The sequence below is a fragment of the Dreissena polymorpha genome, chromosome 6, assembly GCF_020536995.1.
Source record: "Dreissena polymorpha isolate Duluth1 chromosome 6, UMN_Dpol_1.0, whole genome shotgun sequence".
Classification (NCBI taxonomy): domain Eukaryota; kingdom Metazoa; phylum Mollusca; class Bivalvia; order Myida; family Dreissenidae; genus Dreissena; species Dreissena polymorpha.
The window spans coordinates 13,671,939-13,683,407 of NC_068360.1; the positions used below are offsets into that span (position 1 = coordinate 13,671,939).

At 32.7% G+C, this 11,469-nt stretch overlaps 1 protein-coding gene across 1 annotated transcript; it reads left to right on the forward strand.

The window, feature by feature from the left end:
- The first annotated feature begins 2,237 nt into the window (after nucleotides 1-2,237).
- Nucleotides 2,238-5,017, forward strand: LOC127834299 (uncharacterized). The gene is made up of 4 exons (XM_052360020.1): nucleotides 2,238-2,265; nucleotides 3,865-3,987; nucleotides 4,404-4,547; nucleotides 4,893-5,017. The coding sequence occupies exons 2-4, from the start codon at nucleotides 3,885-3,887 to the stop codon at nucleotides 5,015-5,017; spliced, it is 372 nt and encodes a 123-aa protein (XP_052215980.1). The 5' UTR covers nucleotides 2,238-2,265; nucleotides 3,865-3,884.
- Nucleotides 5,018-11,469: the final 6,452 nt, after the last annotated feature.

The following is an 11,469-nucleotide window of genomic DNA, read 5'->3' on the forward strand; positions in this document are numbered from 1 at the left end:
TACGCCATCGTGTAGATCGAGTTCTGGTCCATATACATGTCAAATTTCAGCAAAAGTTACAGTCCAGTTTTCAAGACTCCCAAATCGCTGCTATACGCTGGAGCTTAACGAATTTTAGCCCCCTTTATCATTCGTTCGATTGAACGTCATCAATGATGACGTCCAATACAGCACTCATTCCATATGTATTACTAAAGATAAATGCAAACATTGTATTTTAAAATTGCAATACAATAGAAAATGTAAACAAACACAAAACCCATGCCGTGGTTAAATTGTTAGTGGAACATTATAATACAATTTATTTTATATTTCATTAATTAAATAATAAATATTTTCAGGCAACTGGACAAATGGTGGATTTAACAATATAGGTAAAGCAATGATCAGTGTAATTTGAGTATTAAAAACTCTTCACTGTAATTAAAACATCTGATCTCTAATAATCTTGAACAATATATTGTTTGAAGAAACAGGAAATACCTTGTTTTGCGGTTTTCGTGCATAAAGCATTCAGTCTGTTGCTTTAACAATACACAAGAAATATTTAAAATAATTCTAACTCACTGACTTTTCCAATTGTAAACTCCCAAATATTCGCCCACGCATAACGTGAATATGATTTGAGGTCGGAGAGTAGTTAAACCCTATTTTGCTATACTGTTTATATACCACGCGGGGATAAACTGGAACACGGGGTGTTTCGAAATAAGGTAATTATGAGTAAGCGCTTATAAAAATGGATTTGTGAAAGCGATTGTCGATGACCGCTTGATTGTTCAGTGCACGTGCAACAGTTTGCAATGCAAGTCCATTGAATTTCGGTATGTTTGAGGTATTTTGAGCGGTAGAATTATTTGCATGGACCAAATTTACATAAACAGCACATATATATTACAAGATTTGCTTATCATCCCACCAAGTCTGATATAATAAGTAATGTTGCTCAAAAATCAGCTACCATGGGTGATATAATATGTATCCGTATTATATGAATCATATATCATTTCTGATTTGTACTCATTTTATGTCCGTAACAATCCGTCAATTAAGTCACATCAAAAAGAGAAGAAACTTGTCTGTACACTGACTAAATCATCCAGTGCTGTACAATTGCCGTTAATGGGCGGTGACACCCGTTTAATAATAGTTACAATGATATCTTTGGTGATGATGTATTTTAGCCGGCACGTGTAGGCAATTGGTCATGCTTTCTGTTAGTGATAAGTAATATTCCTGATTATGCCTTTTGGTTCGAGTATTCCTTTTTCTAATGCAGTGTCATCTACACCTGTCTTAAAATTAATTGCATGTACAATAATACTACATCATAATTGGTCAACGTATTTTGTTTTCAGATTTAAATAAAAAGAGAAACCTTTGTAAAACACGTTGACGTTTAATCATGGCAAAGAACCAAATTTCCATAACTCATAAACTTTAATTCATACAATGCAGAACAACATCTGCATGATTTCAAATTCCTCATGGCCTCTAGAATACTAGTTACGTGTATTGATTGGTTTATTTCTATCAGACCAAATTCATAAAATCACTTCAGAAATTCGCTACATCTTTTGACCATAAACCGCTGGGAAATTGCCATGAAACTTCTAAGGTATGATTCTTATACGCCTTCAATAATTCCGATCCGCTGCATGTAAATGTCCCACCGGTAATCAGTGGATAAGGTGGATAAGGTTCATTACTATTATGTTCAATTGTGTTGTATGAAATATATGATAGATACAACACATCGCAATATAACGCCATATTAACACTAGACAGCTTAAGATAATACATTGCGACTCGTATCATCATGACACAGACAGATGAGTTTGTAGCCAACTTGCTAAAGTTAAGCTTTTTTGATCGATATTTCCTTTCTGTCCGTCGTGCATCGTATGTCGTGCGTCATGCGTAAACGTTTATTTAACGAATGATCATCATATTCCGCTTTGCTGATATACATTGTTATCCATTGATTTAGGAATCCCATTATATATATATGACAGGTATTAAAAACTCACATAAAATATCCGTTATAATAAGAATTATCTATATCGAGCTTTCAGAGATCGCTATTAACAATTCTTAGAGAATTTAACACTCAGCAAACTTTATGTACTGTTGTTTTGCTGATATAGTATAAATGAAATATTTATTTTTTACACGTTGTTCTGTTGATATCAATCTTATAATATAATCAAAATTATTCAAACTTATTTTCAGGCAACTGGACTAATGGAGGATTCAACAACACAAGTAAAGTGATGTTCAACATATTTTCTCAGGACATTAATACAGAATACTAGTCTGCATATCATTATGAGTTATACAAATAATAAGAGAATTTTATATAAGCAATATCAGATATTGTAACCCTTATGATAATTTAAATCGTCAAACTAAGTGTGTGATGTTTGCAAGATAGATTCGTCAAGCAATTATTAAAATATCTTTCGTAATGATTAGAATTGCCTTAAACAGATTTAAACCTCCATTACTTTGCATCTGGGTTAATATGGCGGTGACCCAAGTTAAAATCATGTCTAATGTTGTATTTTCATATGCTTTCTCGTGTAGGCAAATGGTCACGTGCCATAAATAAGGGACCATCGGTTGGTGATTAGAGATTCCGTCCTCGTTATATATATTGGAAGTTCCAATATATATAACCAGGACGTTGGAAGCAATTATCACCTTTCTTTACACATTATCCACAATTTTCTCTGTAAAGTTAACATTTGTTTTAAAAAAGTGAAACGACATAATTGATCAAGTGATATAATTTGTCAGATAAAAACAAAGTTGAATTTTAGGGGAACAAGTGATGGAAAACTCTGATAAAAGCACATGGTCGTTTATTTATGTCATAGAACCAATTGCCAATCGGTGTGCCAAAACAAAAAAGAAATAGGCACGACTAAACAATACGCATCAAAGACACACATGAAAAAAATGGAGTCCCTCGAACGGAACGGTCAAGGCAAAGCATCTTGAGCTTAAACCGGTGCCCGTATTAACCCATCGATTATAAGACTTTCGATTATAGATAAAGTAGGAACTAAGAATAACACATCCAGCGTTTGAATTTATTCATGATTCCACTGATAATTTTGCAATCAACACAAACTTCCACACGAAGAATGAATCAGACAAAGGGATTTATTTCCAAAATAGACTCAAAATGGAATCAACTTTGGATAATCAAATTGAAAGCACATGTTTTATTAAAAGACTAACTTTAAGGAATTGTTAGGTCAATTCATGCCTGTGTTAAGCTTTAATCCGCCTCCTTTTTGAGCAGTTTCGTAGCAGTACAGAAGTTTTTCATTTTTCATGTTCCATTGTTCAAAATACGTTTGTTAAAACTAAATGGAAGACACTGGCATCAAATCAGATATTTTATATTTGTGTTAGTAATTTGCTGGTGTGTTTTTACCCAAAATTTAAAGGTCGAATAAAGTAAATAAAATTTATGTTCTGCCACTTAACTAAAACAATAACTTTTTTTATAACATGACCTACGCTCCAGGAGTAAAATAACATAATGCTCAATTGTGTTTATTACACGGGTGTTATTACACTAGTTATATAACTGTGAAGTGACGTCATTGTTTACGAAATGACGTCATTATTCCAGCGAGTTTCGTCAGCTTAACTCTTTTACAATGTAAATAAACGATGATAAGAGCATAAAATAAAAATAAAATGTGTTGGTCATGTTATAAATAGAATCTTAGATTCGTAGAGCCTCGTTTTTATCTTTATTTAGATGACTTGTTTAATGAATTCAATACAAAACGACCACTCATGCAAGATCATATATTTATATGAACATAATTATTTTAATCTTAACAGGCGACTATTACAAGTCTTGCATGAGTGACTGGGATTGTTCAGGCACATTCAAGTGCATCGGTTCATACTGCACGTGTCCATCTAAGGCACCGTACAACGGTGTTGAATGCCGGAACGATAGTGGTAAGTAAACCAAACTGGAATATTCAATCATTAGCATAATATGACAGTGTAATTGATACATCTTCAGAAAGAGATGAGCTTGTCAGTATGTTTACTTTTGAAGAGGTTCATTAGGCCAGAGATATTGGAAATACACAACTTATAAATCTGGCAGAATATTCAATGCCTCAGTTTTTTCGATTATACGTAAGACGAAATAATCGCTACTTTAAATTTCTTGTTCTTGCTTGTTTCGGTTACATAGCCATTACCCCTTTTACACATCTAGCAAATAGACTGTACACTAAAATACCCAACACTAATAAATACAGAACGGTTTGATACGTCTATTTGACTACTTAGATTTGTTAGCGATTATTTTCGATGACAACTCGGATATTAAGCTGGAATATTAAAGTTTACCTTAATAATTGCAGATTCGGGTATATCATGTTTTTCGAATGCTGACTGCGGTTTCCTCAACGGAACAGTCTGCATTGGTACCGCTAACCGCTCTACATGCGCATGCCGGGACCCTTCGCAGAAGATGAACACATCGACTTTTGCATGTGTGGATAGAGGTATTTGAATAAGGCATCGGGTGTTTAGAATAATATTCAGATATATTTAGAAATATCAAACAAAACATTATGTATTATGACAGTTCGAATTGCATCATTAACGATATTGCTGAAGATTTTTCAGGGAAATATTTCATATTAAAACATATTCATAAGTCATATTTTGTATTCCAGAGCACATTTTAGCTGATATATGAGAGTGAGCTGGCCTTCAAATAAATATATGAAAAGACGGTGTTCCTTAACGAAGTTTATTTGATTTTACAGTGCTGGTTTTCACAGCGAAAATCATTCATTTGCTACGAACTTGATTGATAACGTATTTGTAAACTCAATTATTTTCAGGACTGTACGACCCTTGTGACAACGACGATGACTGCATGATGACCCACACATGTGAAGTCATGTACATGTACGGCGGCTTAAGGCTTTGTATGGACGAATCATATAGCAATACCACCGGTAATTAGTGGATTATGTTCATTACTATTAGTTTCAAGTTTGTGTTATGAAATATGTGATTCACACAACGCCTCGCATTATAACGGATCTTTTACAAAAACTATTTCATGCAACTGTACGAATGAGGGATTTAACAATACTATTACAATGATATTCAATATATTTCTCAACAAAAGTGTTATGTGATACTATTCTGCAAGGCGGTATGAATAAAATGAATTGTACAAGTGATTTATATAGGCGATATGAGTTTGTACTCATTTTATGTTAGCTATAATCCCTCAATTAAGTCACATTAAAATAAGGGGAAGAAACATACGGTGGCATAGTGGTGACATTCACTACTCTTTTTTTAAATTGCTCTCCTCTTTTTTTCTATCTCGTGGCTACGAGTTAGGTATGTCATGGCCACGAGATAGAAAAAAGAGGAGAGCAAAACTAAATAAAAGCGGAGTGCAATTAAAAAAAGTGCGGTGCAGTAAATAAAAACAGAGTGCATTAAACAAAAGAGGAGAGAATTTTCGCTATCTCGAGATCCCGAGTTAGTCAGCCAATCAAATTTTGCGTAACATGTGCAAATATTGTGTACGCATATATATATAGCTGGTCAAAGCAGGCAAGGCTCTAATATAACATAACATACTACTATTAGTACTATTATTACTACTACTACTACTGCTGCTGTTGTTTGTGTTGCTGTTGTTACTATTACTACTACTACTTCTACTACTACTACTACTACTACTACTACTACTACTACTACTACTACTACTACTACTACTACTACTACTATTACTACTACTACTACTACTACTACTACTACTACTACTACTACTACTACTACTACTGCTACTACTACTACTACTACTACTACTACTACTACTACTACTACTACTGCTACTACTACTACTACTACTTCTACTACTACTTCTACTACTACTACTACTACTACTACTACTACTACTACTAAACTACTACTACTACTACTACTACTACTACTACAACTACTACTACTACTACTACAACTACTACAACTACTATTACTACTACTATTACTACTACTACTACTACTACTACTACTACTACTGCTACTACTACTACTAATACTACTACCACCACTACTACTACTACTAATACTACTATTGCTACACAGTGCCATCAAATCTTGTCGTAAAATTAATTGCATGTACAATACAACTAGATTAAAATTGGTCGACGGATTTTTTCCGATTTAAATGAAAAAGAAACCTTTCTTAAAGTTGATGTTTATTTATAGCAAGGATCAAAATTTCCGTTATTCATAAACTTAAATTTATACAATGCAAAACAGATTTAAAATTCCTCGGGAACTCTAGAATACTAGTTTCGTGTATTGATCGGATCATTTTTTTCATACCAAATGGCTTATATGTTTGTTTAACACTTTTCAGATATTCGCGATATAGACTTGAGACTTGGGATAACACTTTAAAACAAGCTGCTTATGCTTTGTTCAGGCAATTTCAAAATTCTGTATAGCCCGTCAATCAGTATCGAATTATTATGCATGTTAAAGCTTTCAAATCCTATTGGGATATTTGAGACTTAAGATAGCACTTGAGATCATTTTGATGATGCTTTGCATATGTTTCAGGGAATTGGACATACGGATCAAATACGACAGGTAATGATAATACGTTTAAAGTAAACATCCACTGTACGTACACACATATTGGAAAGCGGAAAGTAATTATATAATCGTTGTAAAATACAAACCACAAACGAAATAACCTGCATACTTACGTTCCATGTTTTGTTGATATTTAAAATAATGTATATATATATATCAATTATATACAGAAGTGCCATGTTTTGTTGATATTCATAATACTGAATTATTATCAATTATTTATCTTGTCACATGCCTTTAAATCAGCCTGATAACCAGGTCACCTAATAACCCAAAAGTTTTTAGGCTAATGATCACGTGACCTCAAATTTCCGTTAGTCGTTCTCCGGTGACGGACTACTTTTTTCTATTCATAAAATACCAAATACATGTAAATTACTGTTTGTTTAAACATGTATATATTGTTTTTTGTTTTTATTCGGGGGTGGGGGGTGGGGGTTGATTTGATTTTTGTTGGCCGATAGTTTGTAAATAAAACATTCAAAATGCAAAACATTGTGATAAATAGTACTATGTGTAACCTACTGTTTATAAGCGCTTAAGCACTATGATCGCTGTAACCACTGTACACATCGCCTGCCGTACATGTACATAGCCAGTTGACATAGGATTTAACTGTATTATTTTGATTTATTTTATATATATAGGAATGTTGTAAATGTTACATGATAAATAGAATAATAGGTTGGTGACGCGGATGGAGAATGGTTATCTGGCTCGTCGGAGGATCTTATCAGGTGAGCCGATAAATTCCTCCGCCTTTGCAGATAACCATTCTCAATCCACGTCACCAAACTATTATTCTCTATATACTGACGTGCCGTGTATGTTTGGGAGATAAATATCTTGCCCACAATGCAGGCCCTTGATTAATATTAAAGTACGTGAGTGTTTTCTAGAAATGCGCATGAATATGAATTCAAAACGAACAATTATCGTAAAATGAAGATACTTGATACTTGAAATAGCACTAGGTATAATGCTGATGATGATTTGCCTGTTTTTAGAGAATTGGACACCTGGACCAAATATGACAGGTAAAGATTACACGTTTAAAGTAAACTGACGCTATAAAGTAGAGCGAAAAATGATAACGAAATCGTTCTAAAATACAAATACACACGAACTAATATGTATATTTCCTCGAAAACACATTTACTTATAGGTGATACTACGAACTTTTTTAAAGTATCGATTCCCTTTAACGAATTTTGAGAGGGTCTGTAAGACAGACACTCATTTCTATGTAAACGTTTTTAATTGTCACATACAACATGCATACATAAGGACGAAGAAAATGTATGTTGTGAAAACTCCAAATAAAATCATGAATCAGTCTCTGTCGAAATGTACAGAAAACTCCATGTTTAAAACAGCGATTTATTGTGTGCTTTACAAAAAAATATGTACCCGATTAATACAGAGGTATTATTAGCAATGTACATTATTTACATACATATTGTAAATTGGATGTTGATAAATCAATACGTTGCCTTCAATGCAGGTACAAATACATTTGTATTTTGTAAGTATAAGAAAGTAATGGATGTATGGTTTTCAATCAGGATTTCGCATGTTGATGATTTGAAAACTAACAAATATCACAGCATTAAGATACTTGAGACTTGGGAAAGAACATAAGATAATACTTATTATGATTTGCCCATTGTTTTCAGGCGATTGGACACCCGGTCCAAATATGACAGGTAATGACAACACGTATACAGTTAACATCCATTGTTTAATATATTCATAGACAACAACATTAATGTAATGTCTCTATTGCAATATTTTCACTAAAGTTCCGCATTAAATTCATTATTAAAAACAAATTCTGTTAAACAATCCATTCTTTAAAATTAAGTAGTAAAGGGTCTTTATGAAAAGCATATTTGACAGTGTTCACTTTGCAATTATTATGACATGATGCATGTAGACTTATTGCCAAATATAATGTTTCATCGGAAAGATAAAACTAACATTTGAGAAACTACTGTTTCGAAACTGTAGAGATTACGCTACATTTTTAAAGAATACACGTATTATTTTCATATCAAGTAGCAGTCGTTTTTATATATTCACTGTGCAGCAATTTGTCGTTTGGATATTATAAAGTCTGTAAACAACTGTCCATAAACTGGTTAAGTTATTTCCTTTCCAAAGTTCTGTATAGCCCGTCAATCAGTATCGAATGATAGTTTATTCAATAACTGCTTTATGTATGTATCCGATTCCAAAACTCATTGGTACACTTGAGGCTGAAGATAGCACTTTAGATGATGCTATTGCTTCGCATATTTTTCAGGGAATTGGACAAATGGATCAAATATGACAGGTAACTATAATACGTTTAAAGTAAATATCCACTGTACTCAGAAATTGCCACGCGGCAAGTTATCATATAATAGTGGTAAAATACAAACCACACACGAAATAAACTGCATGCAAACGTGCCCTGTTTTGTTGGTATTCATAATAATGTATTGACATCAATTATATAAAGATTATATAGTGTGTTGTTGATAACTATCTTGCCCACAATGCAGGCCCTTAATTCTTATGTCATTTGTAAGTGGTAGAAAGTGCTATTTTGTAATTGTTTACTAGAATTTCGCATGAGGACGATTCCAAAAAGAACAATTATCATACAATTAAGATACTTGATACACGGGATAGTACTTGATAAAATGCTGATGATTATTTTCCTGTTTACAGGTAACTGGACATCCGGGCCAAATATGACAGTTAAAGATAACACGTTTAAAGCAAACTGTCAATGTTAAAAGAAATATAGTAAAGCGGAATCGTTTTAAAATACAATTACAAACGAAATAAGATGTATATTTCCTCGGAAACGCATTTACCTATATGTTGCGTTTATTCTTGTTTGATTAGATGATACTACGAATTTTATTAAAGTATCGACGGCCTTAAACGAATATTGAAATGGTCTTTAAGACAGGAACACGTTTCTAAGTAAACTTTGAAATTGTGATATGCCACATGCAAACATAGAGACAAGAAAATGTTTCCTGGGAAAACTAAGAGCATCATCTTAAACAAATCTGTGTTGAAATGTACTGAAAACGGCATATGTTAAAAAAAGCAATTTAGTGGTTTGCTTAAAAAATATGTTCCCAAGTAATACATAAGGATTATTAGTAATGTACATAAATTATATACAGACATGCCGTGTAAATTGGATGTTAATAAATCAATACATTGCCTACAATGTAGGTCCAATAACTGGTTAATTTGTAAGTTATAAGAAAGTAATAGGTGTATGGTCGTCAATCAATATGCATGTTGATTATTTGAAAACTAACAATTATCATAACATTAAGATACTTGAGATTTGGAACAGAACTTGAGATGATGCTGATTATGATTTGCCTGTTTTTCAGGCAATTGGACACCCGGACCAAATATGACAGGTAACGACGACATGTCATAGTAAACATCCATTGCTTTATAAATCCACAGACAACAACATGAATGAAAATCATCCTTCTGAAATATACGAGATAAACGAACTGAACTGTCTGTATTCAAATAGTTTTATTTACTGAAGTTTCGCATTAATTTCATTATTTAAAAACAAATTCTATTGAACTACCGGGTATCTTTTGATTTTAAGGAAGTGGAAGAGGGTCTCTTAGAAAGGCATATTGGTCATTGTTAACTTCGTAATAACGACATGATGCATGTAGACCTATTGGCAAATACAATGTGTCATTTGAAGGATCAAAATGACATTTAAGAAACTAAAGATTTGAAAATTGATTCATGATCAAGTAATTGTCGACTTTGTGTATTCACTATGCAGCAATCTGTCGTTTTACAATATTGATTCAATAATCATTTGTTCATAAATTATGGGAGTTATTTCCATTTCAACGTTCTTTATAGCCCGTAAATCAGTATCGAATGATATTTTATTCAATAATAACTGCATCCTGCATGTTTACTATTCCAAAACTCATTTGGATACATGAGACAGAATATAGCACTTGAGATAATGCAGATAGTGCCTTACATATTTTTCATGGAATTGTTTTAAGTAAACAGCCACTGTATTCAAGTATTGCCAACTGGCAAGTAATCATATAATCGTTGTGAAATACAAACCACAAACGAAATAAACTGCATACAGACGTGCCATGATTTTTTAATATTCATAATAATGTATTGATATCAATTATATACAGGTAATTGTTGATAGAAAAATATCTTGCCCGCAATGCAGGCCTTTAATTCTAATGTATTAATTTGTTAGCATTACAAAGTACTATATGTGTGAGTGGTTACTAGAGTTTATCATTAACACGATAACAATAAAAAATATAGCGCAATTAAGATACTTGCTTCTTTGGATAGTACTTAATATAATTCTAAAGACGATTTACCTGTTTAAAGTATCGATTTCCCTTAAACAAATTTTGAGAGGGTCTGTAGGTCAGACACACTTTTCTATGTTAACTTTGAAATTGCCACATGCATACGTAGGGACGACGAAAATATTTGTTGTGAAAACTCCGAATTAAATCTTGAATCAGTTTCAGATTTGACGAAATGTACAGACAACTCCATATGTTTAAAACAGCGATTTACAGTGTGCTTTATAAAAAATATGTACCCAAGTAATACATAAGTATTATTAGTAATGTACATCATTTATATACAGACATGACGTGGATGTTGATAAATTAAAACATTGACTTCAATGCAGGTACAAATACTTACGCATTTTGTAAGTATAATACAGTAATAGGTTTATGGTTTTCAATCAGA